At 34.2% G+C, this 24620-nt stretch overlaps 1 protein-coding gene across 5 annotated transcripts in view; it reads left to right on the top strand.

The window, feature by feature from the left end:
• LOC138708925 (trehalase-like) overlaps window positions 1–24620 on the top strand; it is a 409827-nt gene that overhangs the window by 324405 nt on the left and 60802 nt on the right. For 3 of the 5 annotated variants that reach the window (XM_069839288.1, XM_069839287.1, XM_069839285.1), the window contains exon 1: window positions 22437–22844. In XM_069839288.1, coding sequence (XP_069695389.1) covers window positions 22762–22844 — 83 coding nt within the window. In that variant the 5' untranslated portion in view covers window positions 22437–22761. Of the gene's footprint in view, window positions 1–22436; window positions 22845–24620 lie in introns of those variants that run through there. The other 2 variants (XM_069839286.1, XM_069839289.1) reach the window with 2 other exon arrangements.

The following is a 24620-nucleotide window of genomic DNA, read 5'->3' as shown; positions in this document are numbered from 1 at the left end:
TCAGCAACGTCGCGACATGCTTATAATAAAAAATTATTTGTGTCTGCCTTCTGCCTCTCCTTAAAACTTTGCACGAACTTTTGTATCACCCGGTATGTTGCCTTCTATTCATCATTGCTGACACATAGCTGTCTCTCTTCGGGAAAACAATAGTCTGCCGAAATGAAAACATACAAAATAATCTATATCATGTACGAGTAAACACATCAAGGTTATATCCGTAGTGTTCCACATTTGGAAATGACTGTTTCTGGTAGAGAGTTTTGTGATTTAGTAAGTTGTAACTAACTTTGTGTTGAATTCAATCTTACGCCTTCACATTGTGTGAGATAAGTAAAGTAAGTTGAACTTTGAATATCACCTAAGTAAGGACTCAGATACTACTGCAATAAACGAAGGTGGGAAGGATATTTGACAGGCAATAATTCAGCTTTTTGTGAGTTATTATTATGACGTAAAGTAATGAGGATAAACTTCTCTACATAGGTTATTCTTCCCGACGTGCCCTGATAAGCCAGAGTGTTACCGGTATTATTCTTGTTGCAGAATTCACTGCTTTGGTTCTGTAACGTTTTTGCGATACTCAATTGTTTTTGGTTTATTATATAACATATTTTCTTCGTGTGTGACCCATTTTTTTTCTAAGGTTTAAGATAAGGTTTCATTTGAAGACCTCCTTATCGGTATGTCCTTTAAAAGTTTCATAACTGATTAGTCAGTTATATTATACTAATTTTGGGAGAAATTATGCATTATTTCTGATAATATTTTTATTATTTGTCTATTGATGAGGTCTCGCTACATTTTTTTAATCAATCTAATAGCTTTGAACCATTTAATTAAAGGAAGCCAGTAGAATAACAGCAAGTGAGATGAGGTTCATGAGAGCAACAGCTGGATATACTCGCTGGGATCATAAAAGAATGAGAACATAATACAAGAACTTAAAGTAGAACCCATTATGCAGTTCATCAGCAAGTATCAACTTCAGTGGAAGAGTCATCTCGAACGAATGGATCGATGCAGAATTCCAAAAGCACTGATTAATTACCATCAGCATGGCGAAAGATCTCTAGGTCGTCCGAATAAGAGATGGACTGAAAATTCTAGTTTGAGACCGTAACAGGCCACTCGGCCTAATACTTGTTAGGAAGACGACGACGACGAATTAAAGGAAGCCTGGCTCAAGCATTAGGGCGCTAGTGTGCCAACCCATGCTTTGATTCCCGATTAAATCGTGATTGAACTTGTGGTAAACAAAACAGATGTTGATAGACGACATGAAGATATATGGATCATATCGTTATTGTTCCTGCATTAACTCCTATGTGACATATTTATCGATTTTCAGATTTTTGCTCTATTATATAACTTAAAATAGTGATACAGCAAATAATAAAATCTCCTATCTGTAAATATATTTCTTTGTTTTGAAAATGTAAGAATTCACAAGTATATTTTATTTTGACAAACATACTTCTGTACAAATTAAATACCGTCGTAAATTTAAAAAAAACTTATAGACTAAAACAATGAATTTGCAATCCATTTTTGTGTTCAGATAAGTCTAGTAATATAATGAAAAATATGTAAGTTCAATCATAAGACTTATCTCTTCGCAAATATTTATTTGCTATGAAGGTATGAAATATATAAACGTTTTCGCTTTATTTGGCATCATCAGATATAACAAAATACGTGATCTGAAACTTGAGTAAATTGACAAGTGAACAATATGATTTACATGGCAGATGGATCTTCATGAGTTATATGTATGGAGCTATAAGTAAGTTTGTTAGAACTAATTTCAGTACAATGTGAGTCGAAAAATAGTTACATGAATATAACTTATGTTACAAATATATATATATATATATATATATATATATATATATATATATATGGTTAAATGATAAGCAATTAAATTATGCAGAGTATCAGCGATGTTAAAAACTTAGTTAAAATTTGATTAAAAGGTAACAAGATGTCATGGATTTAATTTTACGAAGAATAAAATGTTTTAAATTACTATGTAATTAATTATTATTAATATTGTGTTATAATTGATGAATCTAGTGCTTTATATTGTCAATTGATCATAATCGAGAAATACTTGTAGATTTGTTGTGTGGTGTGCTGAAATAACAAGGAATATGACCAAAGTTGTAATTCGTGAATTTAGCTTGTGTAAACGTTAATTAATAGAAGGGGGAAGGTAATAAAAATTTTTATTTTAATTCATGGTTTGATAGAATTTTAAAAATAAAAAAAAAATACTTACGTATATGTACGCCTGAATTACAACTTTGATCATATTCCTTGTTATTTCAGCACAGATTCAGCACTAGATTCATCAATTATAACACAGTATTAATAATAATTAATTACATAGTAATTTAAAACATTTTATTCTTCGTAAAATTAAATCCATGACATCTTGTTACCTTTTAATCAAATTTTAACTAAGTTTTTAACATCGCTGTTACTCTGCATAATTTAATTGCTTATCATTTAACCATATATATATATATATATATATATATATATATATATATATATATATATATGTAACATGAGTTATATTTATGTAACTATTTTTCGACTCACATTGTATTGAAATTAGTTCTAACAAACTTACTTATAACTCCATACATATAACTCATGAAGATCCATTTGCCATGTACATCTTATTGTTCACTTGTCAATTTACTCAAGTTTCAGATCACGTATTTTATTATATCTGATGATGCCAAATAAGGCGAAAACGTTTATATATTTCATACCTTCATAGCAAATAAATATTTGCAAAGAGATAAGTCTTATGATTGAACTCACATATTTTTCATCATTTTAAAACAATGAAGTTTTAGGGTTCGATAGGCTCGGTGAGATATTGTTTAAAATCTACGAAATTTTTTGTGCAGCTTCACTACATTATAGACGAAGGCAACTTTTGCGCCTTAGCCGGTTTTTTGATTTACCAAAAAAAAAAAAAAAAAAAAAAATCGATGCACCCAAGTATGGGTACGGTACTAAATATGAACGATATCGGTCCCAATAGTTTAAGAAAAATCGATGTACACAGGCAAATATACAGAGGTAATTCCAAAAACATCTTTTTCAGTATATTACTAATACTAAACGACTTTTCATACAAGTTGAGAGGATGCGAAGACATTTCTTTCCACTTCTACTTGCCCTGAGTCCGTCAGTAACAGACCGGTAGCTGTTACCTCTTATACCTGCACCCCCCACCTAAGTTGTACATACAAGAAAATAAAATATTAAATAAAGTACATAACTGGATATAAAATACAGTGGCACAGATGTTTGACAATTACATGTTTCAGTATATTTTAGTGTTGTTTTTACAATATTTTCAACTAATAATTAAATTAAGGAATGTCAGTTTGTATTATGAAGTCAGGGGGGAGCGACACAGTGCAGATTGTCCCGTTGTGTATGCTTAGAGTAGCAACTAGCGGTGAAGAAAACATTTATCTTCTGTTATCAGTAGCTTTTTAACGTGCCAGTTAATATAAACAGCAATAAAATGAAATATAAACGCTTACTATAGATTTTATAAATATAGATTACCGGTAAATATTTTCAATAATAAGAATTTTCACTATGTTCAAAGTCAATTAGTCGAACGTTAGTAAGATGGACAGTAGCAGCTTCCCCTTCACGGATGGTGAAGAGTGTGAGTAGAGGGGAAAGCCTATCAACCAAACTGAAATGGGGATTAGTAGGCTTAAGAGGTAACATATTTCTGTGAAAATCTCGATATTGATTATTTTGTAGCATCACAATTTTTCTTCACTCTTGGTATAATTAGAAATTAAAAATACTTAACATGAGAGAAAGAAGAAACGGGAATCGTGTATGTATGCATGCAGGATGTAGATAAATTCTGCCGACACACTTCATGAGGTATTAGGTGGGTCCAGGTTACGAATTTTTAATAACAAGTCCTTGTCCGGAAATGCCATCTCTTCGCTGGAGGGTGTCGAAGTTGACAATTAATTCAACGTGCCTTAAATATGCAACGGATTACATTGTACACTATTCTATGCTTATGCGGAAATAGCGTTGGAATGCTTGTGTGGCAATGAAACGTGTAAAATAGAATGAAAGCGAATGTAGTCTACTCTTATAGGTAGATTTATTTGTTTTCGTTTTGGTATTTAAGGTCGGTTGTAAACAATAGACAGCACCATGAGCAAGTCGTGACGTCAGTATCTTCTATCACGTGACCTCAGACAGGTAATACAGAGTGTCTGCAACTGATGTTTCGTTCCATTAGTGTATTGTGATTCAATTCCTCATTAAAAAGGCAATCACCGCTGCAGAAATTCACCAGAGACTTCAGCGTGCATATGAAGATGTGTGCATGGGCGCCAGTAGTGTCAGAATGGCATCACCTCAATTCCTCAACAAAAAAGTAGGCCAGTACACTACCATCAGTGGAAAAGTTACGGGTGAACCTACGCAAACCATTAATGCTGCTCGGTATGTAACGACACTTCATAAACTCCGTCGAATTTACGTGATGAATGTCCTGGGAAGAACATCCTGCAGCACGACAACGCGAGGTCCCACTCTCCTCTTCACAACATAATGGATATTCGGAAAATGGGATGGAAAGTTCTTCCGCATCCCTCCTACAGCCCCGACTTAGCACTTTTTTTGTGCTGTGAAGGAAGACAGGCGAGGCCAACGCTACGAAACAATGGAGAACATCAAGAAAGCAGTGCTTGAGTATTTTCGTAATGCTGGAACGGGTTCCATCATAAGGGAATTTTCAAGTTCCCATAACAGACGGTGGGGAAAAGTATGAAAAAATGGGGACTATGTGGGAATAGTAAAGTCTAAAAAACATTAGATGATGTATTTGTTTTTCCAAAAATGAAATAATCTGATTTGTAAAAAAAAATTGCTCAAGACGTTTAGTATGACCTTCTTAGTAATACGGACTCAGCAACAATACATGCCTAGTTTGCACAGAGAACGTCTATGGTGACAGCTGCTACGACAGTATATTACCAACAAAGTGGTAAGAAATCTTTGGAAAGGCCTCAAAATGCTGGCAGAAATCCTAAATATACCGAAAGATTTAATACGTGCAGTAATGATTTTTAAACCAAATTAACAATGAAAATATTGTTAAGTAGATTATTACTTAGGCTACTTAGAAATAGCTTTCAGAGAACCCGGGAGTTCATTGCAGACCTCAAATAGATCCACCATCGATCCCTATCCTGAGCAAGATTAATCCAGTCCCTACCATCATATCTCACCTCCCTCAAATCCATTTTAATATTATCCTCCCATCTACGTCTCGCCCTCCGCAAAAGTCTTTTTCCCTCCGGCCTTCCAACTAACATCTAGTCTATATACATTTCTGGATTCACCCATACGTGCTACATGCCCTGCCCATTTCAAACGTCTGGATTTAATGTTCCTAATTATGTCAGGTGACGTGCAGTTCTGCGATGTGTAACTTTCTCCATTCTCCTGTAACTTCATCCCTCTGAGCCCCAAATATTTTCCTAAGCATTTTATTCTCAAACACCCTTAACCTCAGTTTCCCTCTCAAAGTGACAGTCCAAATTTCACAGCCATACAGAACAACCGGTAATATAACTGTTTTATTAATTCTGTCAGTCTTTTTCGAGAGCAGACTGGATGACAAAAGCTTCTCAACCTAATAATAACCATATTTATTCTCTGTTTAAATTCCTCCCGAGTGTTATTTATTTTGTTACAGTTGCTCCAAAATATTTTAATTGTTGCACCTCTTCAAAGGATAAATTTCCAGTTTTTATATTTACATTTCGTACTATGTTCTGGTCACGAGACATAATCATATACTTTGACTTTTCGGTATTTATTTCCAAACCTCTCTCTTTACTTGCTTGAAGTAAAATTACCGTGTTTTCCCTAATAGTTTGTGGATTTTTCTCCTAACATATTCACATAATCCGCATAAACAAGCAGCTGATGTAACCCCGTTAAATTCCAAACCCTGCCTGTTATCCTGGACTTTCCTAAAGTCATATTTTAAAGCAAAATTAAAGAGTAAAGATGATAGTGCATCTCGGCAGTGAATTGGAAAAGCATCAGATAGAAACTGGCATATACGGATTCTGCTGCACGTTTCACTGACCCATTTTAATTAATCGAACTAGTTCCTTAGAAATACCAAATTCAATAAGAATATTATATAAAACCTCTCTCTTAAATGAGTCATATGCCTTTTTTAAATCTACGAATGACTGATGTACTGTACCCTTATACTTCCATTTTTTCTCCAATGTTGAGTAGATATTAATAGAATAATTTGCCATGTTTACAACTTTAAATTTAATATTTAGAATATGGGTTTTCAGTCCCATTTTATTGATGATTATTCACCATGTATCAAATGCTCTACGACGATGATATAATATTCTGGGAATAAGTTACAGTAATGTTTTAAGAATGTGTAAAAGTTGCTTATGCAGGATGGATGCTATATCATTTGTGGTTGTTGCACATCTGCCAATTGCGCCTAGTCACCATGAAACGCTGGTTCAGTTCCGGCTGAATACAATGTTTCCGTCTGAAATACCAGCGCTATAATTAAGACTTACATAAAAATCACCAGTTTATCCCAAGTTGTTTATGTCACGGGAAAAACAATTCCGATTGCTGTAAACTAGAATGTGTGTTTCTCTAGGCCATGGTTTCCAAAGCGGGGGTCGCGAGATGATTTACAAAATAAAACAAAATACATCTTAGAAACATAAATAATGTTGAATATAAAAATAAAAATTGTCAATAGTAATAAAGTGAAAGACTAAAATCCAATAATTGCGCTGCTTTTAAAAGAAGTAGCTCCTTAAATCTGAACTCAGTATTCACAAACTGTTTTCATTTTCAATTTCTCGCGTTTCTTTTGAGAGCAGCGATAAATTTTCTTAAAATTATAATTGTTGTGCGTTTGTTCCAGAAAATACTCAAAGACTGTTATTTAAAATTGTGCAAACTAAATTGCACTTCCACAATATTTGTATTTATCTGTATTTGTCTTATGTCCACACCTGTGGAGTAACGGTCAGCGCGTCTGGCCGCGAAACCAGGTGGCTCGGGTTCGAATCCCGGTCGGGGCAAGTTACCTGGTTGAGGTTTTTTCCGGGGTTTTCCCTCAACCCAATACGAGCAAATGCTGGGTAACTTTCGGTGCTGGACCACGGACTCATTTCACCGGCATTGTCACCTTCATTTCATTCAGACGCTAAATAACCTAGATGTTGATACAGCGTCGTAAAATAACCCAATAAAAAAATAAAATATTTGTCTTATCATACTGTACATAGCTAAATTGTCAATGAATTTTTAATGCAATAGTATGAATCAAATTTCTTTTTGTCAGATGTCGACCAGTTTCCTTATAAATCCGTCGATTTTAACTCTAGCTGTTACTATGTTAACATCTTCGCATTCCAAGCTACTATTCAAAGTGTTTAAGAGGTTAGGAACAGCTTACAGCAGTAAATTTTTTGGAAATATTAAGCATTTTTACCTCCATTACTGTATCTTGTACAATAATGAAAATTGGTATCTGTAAAACACTGTCCTGCTATATGAAAAAAATATTTTTACGATTTCAAAAAAATTATATATATATATTTTTTTTTTTCAAAATTCAAAGTGATGGCAGTTTACTGTGCAGTGATGAAGCGTTTCCCTCATAACTCATAAACTTCTTAATTTTTTCATATTCTCTCGCTTTTATTTTATGCTGAAACTCATGTTTACAATATCATGCTCTTCCAACTACATTCCTTAATAAATAATATATTTTTTTTATTTTGTGTTAGAAGAAAATACTGATATTTGACCATTTTAAAATGATTTTATTTTTTATCAGACAATCTATCAAAGGTAGAGAAGTGATCTTGCATCATATTGTAGGTATAACATGCATAAATACACACAAAAAATTTCATCACAGAATGTTTTTGAGTTATGTGGAAAACACTTCACCACTGCACAATGAACTGAATTTTGAAAAAAAAAAAAATGTAAATAATTTGTTTAAATCGTAAAAATATTTTTTGTGCGAGATCGTGCGTATTTGCTTGCTTTGCGCACAAAACCAATACGCGGTAAGTGTGAAATACCACATTCATTATTCCCAACGTAACACACACAACAATTTCCCTATTCTTACTGCTTAAGCGTCATATTCATTTTACTGCTTTAGGCTTTTAACATATTATTTTTAAAGACGTTCAGTATAGTAATAATTATAAATTGGAAACTTACCACTGCAATTTCACCTAAATTGCACTGTTAATTATTGTTTTTAAATATTTGCAAAAATTAAGTAAACTTTACAACACCACAAAAGTTACTGAATTTGTAATGCAAGTAACATTAAGGAAGCCGTGAAAAAATCAACAAGATTCCAGACTCATCATAGACTGGGGAAAAAAAAAGACTTACGTATATCACGGCCTGCTGCAATATAGTAAACACAGAAAACATTTTATAGGAACAATGTTGAAGATAGATATATTTGTTTTCCAAAGTTGCCGTCATTGAACAGAAACCATGATGGAGATTTCATTGCAACTAATTAGAAATTCCTCTTTCAGGTGTGTAATAAACGATCTTCGCACAAAATAATGTACGATACACGAGCGGTATGTTTGTTTTCATGTTCTCGGAAATTGAAAAAGCTAAACTACGTTTCGCTTTTTCAATCTTTTCCTCGAACATGAAAACGTCAACATACCGCTGTTGTAACGCATATTACTATTTCATATAACAGAAGGACAGTGTTTTTCACATATTAATTTTCATTGTTGTACAAGATACAGTAATGGAGGAAAAAAATGTTGAATATTTCCAAAATTTTACTGCTGTTAGCTGTACCTAACCCCTTGAGTATTCGAAAACTATATCAACAATGTAGGCCAGTCTACGAAGCCAAAGAGAATTGAAAAATAGGTTTGCATAATCCGATTTCTCGCCTTGCAAGTATTGACACATTAGAAGTTGGGTAGTATCCAATGGTTTTGAGTAAATTTATCGTTGTTACCGGATTTTACAGGAATTTGTATTTTTTTAATGTGGTTAAGTACCGGTACCGTAGTGGGGGATCGCAAACAAATTCCTCGCCCAAGAGTGGGTCGCATCTTAAAAAAAAAAAAAAAAAAAACTGTGGGTTGCAGTGCTAGCCTTCGGGCTCCTCAGTATAAAGAAGAAGAACATGTAATATTTTCGGTAGTATGTTATAGTAGTAGTAATATTTATTTATTTAACCTGGTAGAGATAAATGTTATAGAACTTTATGTTTGCAAAACGCATGAAAAATGTAATGAGAAAGCACGTGTTAACTTCTGACACTTTTTTTCTTTCTCTCCTTTGTCTTTCCTTTATCCTGCCAATCCTTTTTACCTTATTTCTCTCTTAGAGAAGCTGATAATATTTGACAAAATTTCCTCATAAACAAAACTTGCGCAGTCATTAAATTTTCTACTACCACCTTTGTGACATCATCTGTTCGGAACTTTCCCAATGAACATCACTTTGCTCCGTCCCGCCTGAGGAAGAGGCACGGTACCCCTTGAGTCGCTTTCACAAACCTGTTTGGGTTTCCCCCCATTCATTCCCATTAGGAGAGGAAGAATTCCACAGATTTACTTGCTGACCGCTGATTCTTACGTCACGCTGCCGCCAGGCAGGTGTTATGCAGGTTTTGGCGGGAACTGTTACCAGCGTGATTGCAACGATCCAGGATCGTGACCCGACAGTGTGACCTTTGGTGCTGTGCTGGGTTTTCAACTATTGTCTTGGGAATTCTATTGTGTTCATCGGGATGTACCACCGAAGTAATTTTCTGTATATCATCATATCGTTCTGATCTGTTCGCCGGCGATTGATGCCAATGTGTGATTGTTCCATGACTCTCTGTTGGGGAAATTGCTGAGATAATATAGTTGTACTGGTTGGAAATTTCCCTGGAGGAACTAAGACAAATATCGAAAACCCCAATATTTACCATCCTGTTTCGAATTTTATTACACAAATAAAATATTAACAGTAGTGCTGTGCAGATTTTCTTAATGTGTAACTTTTTTTGTATAGTTCATTACGTAATTTTATTTATTTATTTATTTATCTATTTATTTATTTATTTATTTATTTATTTAACTAGCTTCTAGAAGCAAGTAAAGAGATAGGTTTGGAAGTAAGTCCCGAAGATACAAAGTATATGATTATGTCTCGTGACCAGAATACTGTACGAAATGGAAATATAAAAATTGGAAATTTATCTTTTGAAGCGGTGGAGAAGTTCAAATATCTGGGAGCAACAGTAACAAATATAAATGATATTCGGGAGGAAATTAAACACAGAATAAATATGGGAATGCCTGTTATTATTCGGTTGAGAAACTTTTATCATCCAGTCTGCTGTCAAAAAATCTGAAAGTTAGAATTTATAAAACAGTTATATTACCGGTTGTTCTGTATGGTTGTGAAACTTGGACTCTCACTCTGAGAGAGGAACAGAGACTACGGGTGTTTGAGAATAAGATTCTTAGGAAAATATTTGGGGCTAAGAGGGATGAAGTTACAGGAGAATGGAGAAAGTTACACAACACAGAACTGCAAGCATTGTATTCTTCACCTGACATAATTAGGAACATTAAATCCAGACGTTTGAGATGGGCAGGGCATGTAGCACGTATGGGCGAATCCAGAAATGCATATAGAGTGTTAGTTGGGAGGCCGGAGGGAAAAAGACCTTTAGGGAGGCCGAGACGTAGATGGGAAGATAATATTAAAATGGATTTGAGGGAGGTGGGATATGATGATAGAGAATGGATTAATTTTGCTCAGGATAGGGACCGATGGCGGGCTTATGTGAGGGCGGCAATGAACCTCCGGGTTCCTTAAAAGCCAGTAAGTAAGTAAGTAAGCTAGTGATTACAAATTAAATTTATAAAACAAAAATTTTTCTAGCCACTACCGTAAGAGCCAGGCTCGTGTACGGTGTGTTCTTAGCCAATAATATAACATAAAATTTACAAGGACAGTTTACTAAATACAATAAGTAACTTAATTCAAACCAATAAATAACACACAAAAGCAAAAAATAAAAAAATAAGAAAGAGAAAAAGTGAGAAAAATACACATTTAATATAAATTGACAATCAGACAGAAGCCAAAGATATTCAATTAAACATGAATATAGTCGACAGAAATAAAAGGTAAAAAAATAACATTTGTGAATATTATATATCATGAATAATTTTATAAATTTCTTTCTTAAAAGCTTCAATTTTAAAATATTTCAAATTTGGAAAATGGTTTGTAATTTTATTATAAAGTCTTGGGCCGAAACTAGCACCATGTTTAAGAGCTGCACTTGTATGACATAATTATAGGCTCAATTAATGGCAAAGTAGACTTTGTCTTCGAGTACGATATTCATGTCGATTAGATTTACGTTTTATTTGATTTCTGTGGTAGTAAGTTAGTAAACTATATTTATATATTTCTTCAATAATTAATACATTAATACATTAAGATCTGTATGAATTAAATTTGTTGGGTAATCCATATTTTTTCCCGTTTTCCATTTTTCATTAACATTCGCCAGTTTGCTCGACGGCTTTCAAATTTACAATCATAAAAAAATCATAACTGTTTCATCAACATTCATTCATAGTGTTCTGTCCAAGGGCAGGTCTTTCACTGTAAATCCAGCATTCTCCAACCTTTCCTATTTTATGCCTTCTTCTTAATCTCCGCATATGATCTATATATCTTAATGCCTTCTTATCACCTGATTCTTCTTCCGTTCACCATTCCTTCCAGTACATCCTTCACAAGGCAGTTTCTTCTCTGCCAGTGACTCAGCCAATTCCTTTTCCTCATCCTGACCAGTTTCAGCATCATTCTTTCTTCACCCACTCTTTCCAACACAGCTTCGTTTCTTATTGTCTGTCCATTTCACACACTCCCATTCTTCTCCATATCCACATTTCGAGTGCTTCTACTCGCTTCTCTTCACTTTTTCGTTATGTGCATGTATCTGCCCCATACAGAGCTACACTCCGCACAAAGCACTTGACTAGTCTCTTTCTTACTTCTTTTCCAGAGGACCACACATGCTTCTTTTTCTATTAAAATTTTCCTTTGCCATTGCTATCCTCCTTTTGACTTCCTGACAGCAACTCATGTTACTACTTATAGTAGGCTTACATTACAAGTATTTGAGGCTATCCACTTGCTCTACTGCCTCATTTAGAATTCTCAAGTTTACCTTCTTTACTTTTTTTCCTATGACTATGGTCTTCGTCATATTTTCATTTGTCTTCATCCCATTGATCAGCTAATAATTCACAACCCTCGAGTCTAATGATTCCTTAATTTACGTACAGAGTATTATTTTAAGAATATGTTAGATATGTAGAAGTGTCCTAAATGTTAAACGTTATGAAATTGACGAACATTCGTCAAACAAAATATGATGCATTTTGGTGTAACCTACTACACGTTTTCGTGAAGGAATTGGGACTTAGAATTTCTCGAGCCGTTTCCTCGGGACATCGAGATTTAAGGCTCATTCACAATGCAAATTAAACATAACGTAAGCGTTAACTTAAGAATTTAAACGTTACGGTAAAATCAAGAAATCATACCATCATTCACGATGGGAACATAAACATAACAGCAAACATACTTGGTAACCATGGAAACATAACAACGACGCCATTTCCTCATATTCTGTCGTATACTTCAGCGCTCCACGATTGTGTACTGTTTGCAAATCACGTAAGCATAAGCATGAAAGTTTGGAGTTTGCAAACTTTCATGTTAACGTCTTACGGTAATGTTTATGTCAATTTTTATGTGAAACATTGTGAATGATCCCATTTAGTAGCCTGGCCGCGAACTTCTGTGTTTATATTACGGTTATGTTTAATTTTCATTGTGAATGGGCCTTAATACCTGTTTTTTTAAGATGGGACGTGACAGTTAAGCGATCGAGCTTGGAACTACAGCGCTATGTTGCCAACATGGACTACCACGCTGTCAGGTGATGGGAGCTAGCAATTGACGTTAGATGGCTGACGTTAAAACATTCATTGACAATTGACGCGAGGGTAAAAAAAAAGCAGTACAAAAATAAACAGAGAATGAAAGACGAAACGTACCATTGCTAAAATTGTGCGCGCAATAAATATCGTCAAGAAGCTATTAAGCAATCGCCACGTGGGAACTGTAACTTTGGCAACTCAACCGTTGTTACCATAGCAACAGGCCTACCACGCTATGTGACACTCAGTTGTTTTTCCGATGTCATGTCCCATCTTAAAAAAACAGGTATAGGTTAAAAACTGGTAAGGCTGGTTTTATGGTCTCTGAGATTTACCCAGTTGCTGTTTCGCATTCTGTTAAACATTTTATCGGCAAAGACGGAAATACTACATGCAACAGGGTACTAATTTTCGGTTAGGAAGCATGTAAGTAATTCGTACTTTCGGTAATATTACCCTTATTAAGTGACGTTTGTGCGACTTGCAAGCTAGACTTCTAATTACCAAGTGAGCTTCATCAGTTTCTTCTGTTTAGATGGAGAGAGTTAAGAAAATATTTTCGATCCCTAGTGTAAATAAAAGTGCCTTATACTCTTGACCTTCCAAGTATCTCGTGAACTAGTTAAATTAACGAATAGTTAAATTAACGAAATGATGCCAATTGCTGTAGATCAGAAATTATCAGAAGCGTGTAGGGCTGAAAAGAATGTTTATTCAACTTCTTATTAGCCATTGAAAAGATTTCAAGGTTATGTGTACATATTATATCATCGGTCCCATGCGAGACTACTTTCTTACCTAATGCTACATTCTTTGAGCCTGTATTTACTCTTTCTGCGATCCGGGAAAGGGTTTGGGATGGTGATAGTTTAACTCACTTCATTGTTATTATGGACAAAAAGGTTCTGTTGAAAATATTTGACTCACTAGTTTTATTATTAATACTCACTTTACAATGACGAGGAATTAGTTGGGTCGCATGTACTATTTCGTGTCCCAAAATGATTGCTGCGTTTCCACAATACTGTACCCTGTAACTAAATGCTAAAGCAATACAATAACTGTCAATAGAAAGATAACACAAACCTGGGATGAAAAAAACGTTTTAAAAAAAATTAGCTTCCCTTTAATAATTTTTCTGTGCTGAAGCCAGATATGGCATCACAAATGGTAAGTCACGCACCATTTTTACACAAAACTGTATTTTATTTTTTATAGTATAAATATACTGGGTCCATATCTGTGGAGTAAAGGCTGGTTCACAATAAACCGGGAACGGAAACGACAACGAGAACAACAACGGAAATAATGTTAAAATAAATGTATTTAAATGTGAGCATTCACAATAGTTAATTGTGAATGCTCACGTTTAAATACATTTATTTTGACAGTATTTCCGTTCTCGTTCACAATAGTTAATTGTGAATGCTCGCATTTAAATACATTTATTTTGACAATATTTCCGTTCTCGTTCACAATAGTTAATTGTGAATGCTCACGTTTAAATACATTTATTTTGACAGTATTTCCGTTCTCGTTCACAATAGTTAATTGTCAATGCTCGCATTTAAATACATTTATTTTGACAATATTTCCGTTCTCGTTCACAATAGTTAATTGTGAATGCTCACGTTTAAATACATTTATTTTGACAATATTTCCGTTCTCGTTCACAATAGTTAATTGTGAATGCTCGCATTTAAATACATTTATTTTGACAATATTTCCGTTCTCGTTCACAATAGTTAATTGTGAATGCTCACGTTTAAATACATTTATTTTGACAGTATTTCCGTTCTCGTTCACAATAGTTAATTGTGAATGCTCGCATTTAAATACATTTATTTTGACAATATTTCCGTTCTCGTTGACAATAGTTAATTGTGAATGCTCGCATTTAAATACATTTATTTTGACAATATTTCCGTTCTCGTTCACAATAGTTAATTGTGAATGCTCACGTTTAAATACATTTATTTTGACAATATTTCCGTTCTCGTTCACAATAGTTAATTGTGAATGCTCGCATTTAAATACATTTATTTTGACAATATTTCCGTTCTCGTTCACAATAGTTAATTGTGAATGCTCACATTTAAATACATTTATTTTAACAATATTTCCGTTCTCGTTCACAATAGTTAATTGTGAATGCTCACATTTAAATACATTTATTTTAACAATATTTCCGTCCTCGTTCACAATAGTTAATTGTGAATGCTCACATTTAAATACATTTATTTTAACAATATTTCCGTCCTCGCTCACAACAGTAAATTGTGAATGCTCACATTTAAATACATTTATTTTAACAATATTTCCGTCCTCGTTCACAATAGTTAATTGTGAATGCTCACATTTAAATACATTTATTTTAACAATATTTCCGTCCTCGCTCACAACAGTTAATTGTGAATGCTCACATTTAAATACATTTATTTTAACAATATTTCCGTTCTCGTTCACAATAGTTAATTGTGAATACTCACATTTAAATACATTTATTTTAACAATATTTCCGTCCTCGCTCACAATAGTTAATTGTGAATGCTCACATTTAAATACATTTATTTTAACAATATTTCCGTCCTCGTTCACAATAGTTAATTGTGAATGCTCACATTTAAATACATTTATTTTAACAATATTTCCGTCCTCGCTCACAACAGTTAATTGTGAATGCTCACATTTAAATACATTTATTTTAACAATACTTCCATTCTCGTTCTCGTTGTCGTTTCCGTTCCCGGTTTATTGTGGATCAGCCCTAACGGTTAGCGCGTCTGGCCGCGAAACCAGGTGGCCCGGGTTCGAATCCAGATTGGTGCAAGTAACCTGGTTGAGGTTTTTTCCGGGATTTTTCCTCAACCCATAATGAGCAAATGCTGGGTAACTATCGCTGCTGGATCCCGGACTCATTTCATCGGCATTATCACTTTCATCTCATTCAGACGCTAAATAACCTAAGATATTGATACAGCGTCGTAAAATAACCATCTGAAGTAAATTGTCATTATTGTATCATTTTTAAAATGTATTTTTACTGAAATTATTATGTTTCGTCTGTAACATTACCGGATAAATTGACTTGTAGGTACTGAATACCGGTACAAAGAAATACACACGGACGGAGGGACAGACAGACAGGCAGGCGGCATACTAAAAGCACCTTTTCCTTTGGTCAGGGATGCTGAAAACGGTTATGTGCGTAAAATCTCAAATTCAGTTTGCTGCATCACTATACTTTCTCCCTATATAATTTGAACTCGACCTAAATGCACAATTTTATTTGGATTCGACCTAAATGCATATAAATCGCAGGCTTTTCTATTTGCAAACAATAGATTAATTCCTGATATCAACGACCTGAATATTCCACCTGTGAAACTGAATAAAACAATTATCCCGTTTAGTTCGACCGTAAAAGGCTCGGAGTTCATTTTGAATCTAATCTCAATTGCGATACATATATGAAATATATATGTACGAAGGCAAACTCTATTCTCCATTCACTAAAAAGAATGTATCATTATCGATCTAAATTAAAACAAACTCTTGTACAAGCGCTCATTCTACCTCACTTTGATTATTGCGATGTTTCATTCAGTGATCTCAAGGTTGATTGATTCCTCCCAGAAACTACAGCGTGTTCATAATGCATGCATCCGCTTCATTTGTAATGTTTGATACTATGGTCATATCTCACCATTTTTTGAGAAGTTATCTTGGCGTAGGTTACATGAAAGGAGAAATTTGCACTCGCTTTCTCTCATTTCTAATTATGAACACTTCAACCCCTTCTTACTTATTCGCCCGTTTCCATACTCTCTCTCGCTATCATAATAATTAATACTCGATCACAACGCGATAGTAGCCTATACTAGAAATTCCACTCCACACATCATCTCTGTATTCCTCATCCTTCACTGTTACTACTTCTCATTACTGGAACTCTCTGCCGCCTGAAGCCAAGGACTGGCGAACTTTGCAATCTTTTAAATCTAAGTTAGAAAATTATCTTATGATGAGTTGCCAAACTAACTTACTGTTATGATAAGCGTTGTATGTTTCCATATATTCTTTACATTTAGATATTATAGCTTCTTTATCTTTTGTTACATCATTTTCCTTACATTGTCTATCATGTAAGTACTCGTGTTAGTTATTATCATTTTCTCATTCTTGTGCGTGTATCTAAAAATAATGTTTATCATATGTTTTATACTTCACTATTATTATTATTATTATTATTATTATTATTATTATTATTGTTGTCTCATACTTCTATAGGATTACAAGTGTCTCACGCATTTGAACTCAATATTCATACTTTATTAAATTTTTTCTATCCTTCTACGTGTTATATATCTTCTCATTTCTATTGACTGGTTGTTTCCATTGTATTATGATTATGTCTTTCAATTTTTTGTGTACTACATTTGGTGTAGGCCTATTTGTGACGTTCTAGTTTTTTTCTCTTGTACGGAGGAGGACCCGAAGACTTACACTGCAGCCTGAGGCTTATTGTGCTTAAAACTCCTCCTATTCTGTGAATGATTGTGTAGCTTAACGGCCGCGCTCTTGTACAGACACGGAATTAAAAAATAGGCAGAGTCTTTGTAGCAGTCCTCATCTATGTAGGCAACAAGCTTCGCAAGACTGTCCACAAATAGCATACATTTAGGCGCTCTTGTTTACTGCACATGAGCAATACATGGTAAAATTAGGTGGCCCAAATTTTGTTTCTGGGTTTGTACAAGTACAACACCGCACTGTGAACTTAACCTGAGCTGTGCTTTTGATGATGATGATGATGATGATGATTATGATGATGATGATTATGATGATGATGATTATGATGATGATTATGATGATGATGATGATGATTATGATGATGATGATGATTATGATGATGATGATGATGATTATGATGATGATGATGGTGATGATTATGATGATGATGATTATGATGATGATGATGATGATATGTGAATTAATAATGACGAAATGAGTCCGAGGTCCAACGCCGAAAGTTATTCAGTAATTCTGCTTCATTTGGTTGAGAGAAAACTCCGGGGAAAAATCCAACTAAAGTCTATCTCGGGTAACCTGGTAGGGAAACAAAACAACTTGTAGCCTCTTCGTGTCTTCAGCGTGAGCATTGCTGTTTCTCTTACCGCGTTCTACCCTCTTGCTTCGCCATAATTCACTTACTTTTAAAAAGTACAGACTTTGAACTGGAATCATATTATGAATATAGATAATATACATAAAAGTATTTAGATGTCCTTTTTCCCCAATCACATAAATGAAATAAATACATAATAGCTTTAATTTTAATTAATGATGTTTTCTTTCTTTAAACTTGGGGAGGGGGTGTGAGCAAACTTAGCAATGTGGTAGCTCTCCTAAACTTGTGGTAACTATCCTTGAAGAAAACGTTGTGTTTCTGCTGTCGAACGTGTTCGCGAAGTAATTTCTTCCAACTGTTTGCGTGAGTTATATAATAATAAATTGTATACCGGTATATAATTTAGTGCGTGTATGTGTAAATAGTGTACCGTATATAGTGTATATAGGCCTAGATATGCAGGGACATCATTTTATTTTTAATAACATTTTTAATATTAACCTGGCTATACCTTTCTATTAACGATTGAAACAGGAAACACCGTTTGCTACCCCTTCCACGACTGGAGCTCGATGATACCGGCGTAAAATACAAATCACTTTACTAGGTATAGGAGGGAAGAAAAGTAGTTCATCCATTTATATAAGCTAGGAAATATCGCAATTTTGAGTTTGATAATTTTCATTAGGTTTTTGTTTAATCAAAATACAGTACCGGTACTGTATTAACACTTAGTGTTTTTACTCACGAATTGAGCTATCCATTCGGACGTATTAATTATGCAGTGTATATTGTACTGTTACAGCACATTAGCGTAAAATATAGAGAATGAAGTTAAATTGAAAAATAATCATAATATGGATATTTAAACACGTTTTTGAAAATGGTGGCCGTTCATTTCGATACAGGCTTCAGTTCTTTTGTGCGTATTATCGCACTATAGACTATTGTACCTAATTCCAATTGCCAGTTTCGTCCTTCGTACGAGTAACTCATGTTGAAATAATTCTGTACCCACTCTATAAAAGAATACCTTACGTACTGTAAATTCAATCTTCACTTCTGCCCGATCCGAAAAGATAAAATTACTCAGAAATGCTATCTACTGTCCGTTCAAGTGGTTTTGTCGCAGGGTCGTAGAAAGGGGGGGGATGACGTGACTGTTAATTACTTAATGAGGCCCTTTTATTTAAGTTATTTTAAACACTTGTATAATATTACGTAGACGTCCAATTCCTAACAGAAATTAATGTATTCAGAAAAGAGCTAAGATAGCCCAGCTACTAGACTTAACAGAGGGGCGAACAGAAGCAGGTGGGGGAAACCGGGAAGCGACGTAGGCAAACGGACGACAGTACCTGTACGAAAATATGATTCAATATTGAAAGCTCTTTCGTCACTGGAAAACGCTAACATATTTCTGGAACGTGCTATACTCGCTAACTCAGTACTGCTTACGCGCCCTCGGCTCTGTGTCGTGAACGGTTGGAAGTTTACTAGTAGAAGGGGTGGGAGTGAAGTACATTCAAAAACTCAGGTACAATAAAAATTGAAGTAAAAATAAAATGATGTCCCTGTACGAGTAATATAACTGTATTACCGAATTGTAGTGTTAACAGTGCAGTTTGTGAGACTTGTAGACAGAAAACTCGACCATAAAACATAAGCCCTGTAAAGCATTAAGAAATGGGAAGAAGAGATGCATTTTAAATGTGTTTAATTCACTGAAGGAACAATATCCTACTATGACTCCTGAAGAACTGGCTGAAATGACGGGAAAACAGACTGCATTAATACTAGTGATTGAAAAGGTACGTAGGCCTATTAAATATAAATATCCCTACTATATTATTTTCTGACGTACTTTTTTTTAAATGCTGATTTTTCATCTGTAGGCTACATTTATATTTTGGTTAGATTAATTCCAACTTTCGTACATGGAACATATGAAGTACTTCTCACATCCTTATTTTTATATTTTTGTATGACTGTTCTTACAGTATAAGATACACAATACAGAGTAATGAATTCATATGGACAATTTTTTTTAATAGACCGTAGTGTCCTCACTTCTGCCGGTAGCAAATGAAAGGAGTCCCTGTCAGGTTATCTGGGATAGACTTCAGGTAATTTTGAACCCGGGCCCTCTCGTTTCGCGATCAGACGTGCTAACCGTTACTCCACAGTGGTGAACATATCCTAGTTTTACTCCTGATTGAGTGTTAGAGAAGAGAAGACCCTATGGCCTTAACTCTGTCAGATTAAATAAAACCATTATTATTATTATTATTATTATTATTATTATTATTATTATTATTATTATTATTATTATTATTATTATTATTATTATTATTATTATTATTATTATTATTGCCCTTTGGCGGACAGAGGTATTGTAGAGCAGGATTTTCCAAGTACTTCGATTTCTCCTAACATCATTACATCATTGCTCCATAATCGTCTTATCTTCATCTGTCTCTCATGTTTAAAAAAGGGCGTTAAACAACGAATTACAATCACATACTTATAAATTATCTAAGGTTGATGAAATATTACTCTATTTTGTTTGGTATTGCGTGCAAGTTTGTGCAAAGTCCAAGAGATAAGAGAGGAGGTGCCACTTATTTCCCGTCTGCGACGTCAGCAGAAGGAAGGCACACACATTTTTTTTTTCCATGAAAAACATCTGTCGCCATAGACGCTAAAATACGTTACGTAACCTCGTAACCAGTCATTAATGCTTTGAGTCTGGAATGTGAGGCAAAAATAAGTAGCAAGAATTTCAAATAGATTTGTAGCTGCTTAAAATAAATGATCAAGTTATGACATATTTTCTCATTAAATGTTTTATGTGGATCACGCGATTCACTTTGTTGCCGTATTACCAGTGATACTTCTGCTTGTGGTTTATTTTTTTAACTGTCATCTAACGACCTACACTTGTAAATTCTGTAGTTCCAAAGCGAAAGATCTTATGTCAATTTTTGGCGAAAATGAGATTTTGCGATGTGTTGTGCATTCTAATGGCATGTTTATTCTGAAAAAGAAATGGCATGCATATCTCTATTATTTTTCTCACTGACCCGTTGTTATGAAACATGATTGCTATGATTTTATACAGTCGTTCGAACCTTAAATGACCGCTCCTGAAAAACTGCAAGAAATGACATGTCACATTTTGTCTTGAAGCCACAAAATTTTACTCTTTAAATTTTGCACAAATATGCATAAAGTAACATACTGAGGTTACTTGATATTCTTATTTGCCAGAATTAATATTTGAAATAATAGAATTATTGAGGAGGGATTAATGATTTGTATTAAGTTACAAAGTGTAAGCCTATTTTTTGTTAAGTAACTACAATGCTCTGAGATCAGACGGGTAAAACTGAAGTAGTGAAGTATTATTTTTTAAGTATTCACCTGAGAGTATCTACTGGAGCCATTTAAAAGAAACTGACCCCGAATTATTCTGTCATTACAATTGGCTTTCAAATTATTTATAACAAGAAACTTAGGTTATGTGACTCAAACTACAGAAAAGTTTTTCACACAAAAATATAGTTGAAAATGTTTATATTTCCCTAAGTTCCAAAAGTTGTCTAAACAGTTTCCGATCGGAGGGATTACTAGGGCCTTTATAACATTAGGCCTAATAATAATAATAATAATAATAATAATAATAATAATAATAATAATAATACGGTAATAAATTTCCATAAAAATATCGAAATCGATATTTATGTTCAAAATGTTTCTCTTCATAGCATACTTTGTAAAATGGCAATATATTGTATTTATAGAAGACCTTAACTGCCAACTGTCGAGAAATGATCAGTAAGCAATCGCACAGCTTACTCTGCTAATCCGTTTTGCTTCATAACCTTCTGTATCAAATTTATTAAGATGCAAAGTTCATAGGTTTACTGTGTTTTTTGTTTGTGTTATCTGTGCAATGTGTCCACCGCCACACTGGACGTCGTCACGAGATGCAGTCTGTAAATGTAAACTATCGTCATAGTCTCACTAGTACAGCTGACTGTGAACTTAAGCAAGTCACGATTCTGAAATTATAGACTTGGAGGTGTGTTAAGCCGTCAGCCAATCAAAATGCTCTCTGGGGGCTCGGTTCTGACTCAACCATTCGCAGCTTGCTGACGCAATGGTTTGACCCCCTCGGTTTTAAAGGCCGGCACGCTGGGTGCCACAGCCAGTCGCTACCCAACAGAGAGAAGCTGAACATTACGAATATCGTCGACTTAGCTGGATTTGTGCCATTTGCGTGTCGTTACCACATTTGTATCTTGTGTACAGGGACCGCTGTGAAAACCACACTGAGGAGATGACGATCCTTGGTTAATCGAAGAAACGAAGATTCTTCAACAGCAGAAGTCACTACATGCAAGACATTTCTTTTGTGAAAGCCAGAGTGAAGTGTGTTTGAAGAACACATTTTTTGTTATTGTTTAAAAACTCGTATATTTATTTTATTTATATATTCGAAGTTTTATATAAACACTGAACAATATGGATCTGAAGATTAGTTTAGCCATCTTCTTTTTCTGTGTGGCTGCAAGCTGTGCAGAAAGTCTGCCTCCACCATGCGACAGGTGAGTTTTTCATATTTATTTTCAACCGTTAATATTGCCTCAGTCGAATTTAACTATTAGTTTCTTTCATTTGAGGTATTGCATTATTAAAATTTATTTGAATAAGATGCTGTTTTATGATTTTGATTCAAATACTGTAAGCTATGTTGCTATGTCTGTTCAATGCCATAAATTGTTTGAAATGTTCAACCTATAAGGAGCCCCATGTGTAATGCAACTTGAAGGAATAAATTTTAAAAAGTGTTCGTAACAAAAAGGGCATGAACTGCACATTTCTAATATTAAAATGGTGATAAATAGAATATGTTTAATTTTGTGCGTCGTAAAAAAAACAAATAAGAACAATGTAAGTTGACTATTTAATCTTAGACGGTACTAATTTATGGAATTAAAATATTACCTTACTTGATTCTTTATTAGGAGACAATGATTTTAGATATTATATCCGACAGTCTTCCATTTTAATTTGCAATATGGTCCAGAGTTTGCAATAATTATATGAACAGACTTTCAACTTCTGATCGAATATGAACGTAATATGATCTTTTGTACTTAGAACTTTTAGAAGAATCAACGCTCTTACTTTGGCAAGAAAAAAAAAGCATGATACTTTGTTCTGTTCAAGAGTAAAGTTCAATGGATACTCTCATTGCTTGCATATTGCTTCTTAAGTGCGCATGCGTCAATCCATTGTTGAGTTCTCCTTAAACACACCTTGGCGAGAGAAAGGGAGAGGGGGAGGAAGAGAGAAGCAGAGAGAGAAAGATCCATGAAAAGAGATGAGATGAGATCTAGTTCTACAGTCGACATATTACTAACGTATCGGATGAATTTGATATTATACATATTTCACTATAATATGATTAATCTTTACTTATTTATAATTAAATCGAGAGATAACATCTCGGAGATAATACATAGTTAGAAATACATTATAATTGTTACTTATTCATTTACATTTGCAGTGTCAGTGTTATTTAATTAATATTTGCTTATGTAATATCGCTTGCTCAGTAGTAAGAAACAATGTAAGTTAGATTTAATTCGGACATTTTTTCTTAATATAGTTTCATCACTCATGATTTCACGTAGAAAGTATCTCCGATATTTAATATTGCGAGCTATGCGACAAATCCATACACTCCTTACACTTTTTGAAGAAAAATCAAACAAAACGTTCTACGTTTCACAGAACATTTTGTTTCATATTCAATTGTAATAGAAAAATTATACATTTATTGTAATTATATAAAATAAGCTTTGATATACTCTTATTAAGTATAATCATCGTGGAATACCTTCAAAATTATTTTCATTACCGGGAAAATAAATCTATATAAATTAATTAGGTAGGCAGTCCACGTGGAAGTAGCAGCCAGAAAGATCTGAGGAAAAATTTTAAATATATTATTAAAAACGAAGTATTACAGCCTTAAGACTGCGTCAGTTCACGATTTTTCTTACGTCTGACTTCAGTATCTGTGTTGCTGAACTCCAATAGATAGATAATGATGCTTGTATGGTTCTCCAACAGGTGTAGATGTAGACCGCCATCTTTTATATCTTTTCACTGAAGGTTGTGAATGGCTTGAAGGTGATCTAGTTATGCAAATAACATTCTTAGCGAAACGTCAAGCCTTATCAAACAAGAAAGAGAACGTGGAACATAATCCTATTATCGGCTATACATTTTCCTGTCCTACCTCTCGCAGCTTCTCATCCAGAATCTCTTTTTATCATATTGATGAAAGAACGTACACTGATAAGTTGAGAAAA

This window comes from Periplaneta americana, chromosome 11 (genome assembly GCF_040183065.1).
Source record: "Periplaneta americana isolate PAMFEO1 chromosome 11, P.americana_PAMFEO1_priV1, whole genome shotgun sequence".
NCBI lineage: Eukaryota > Metazoa > Arthropoda > Insecta > Blattodea > Blattidae > Periplaneta > Periplaneta americana.
This window is presented reverse-complemented; position numbering and strand designations above follow the sequence as displayed.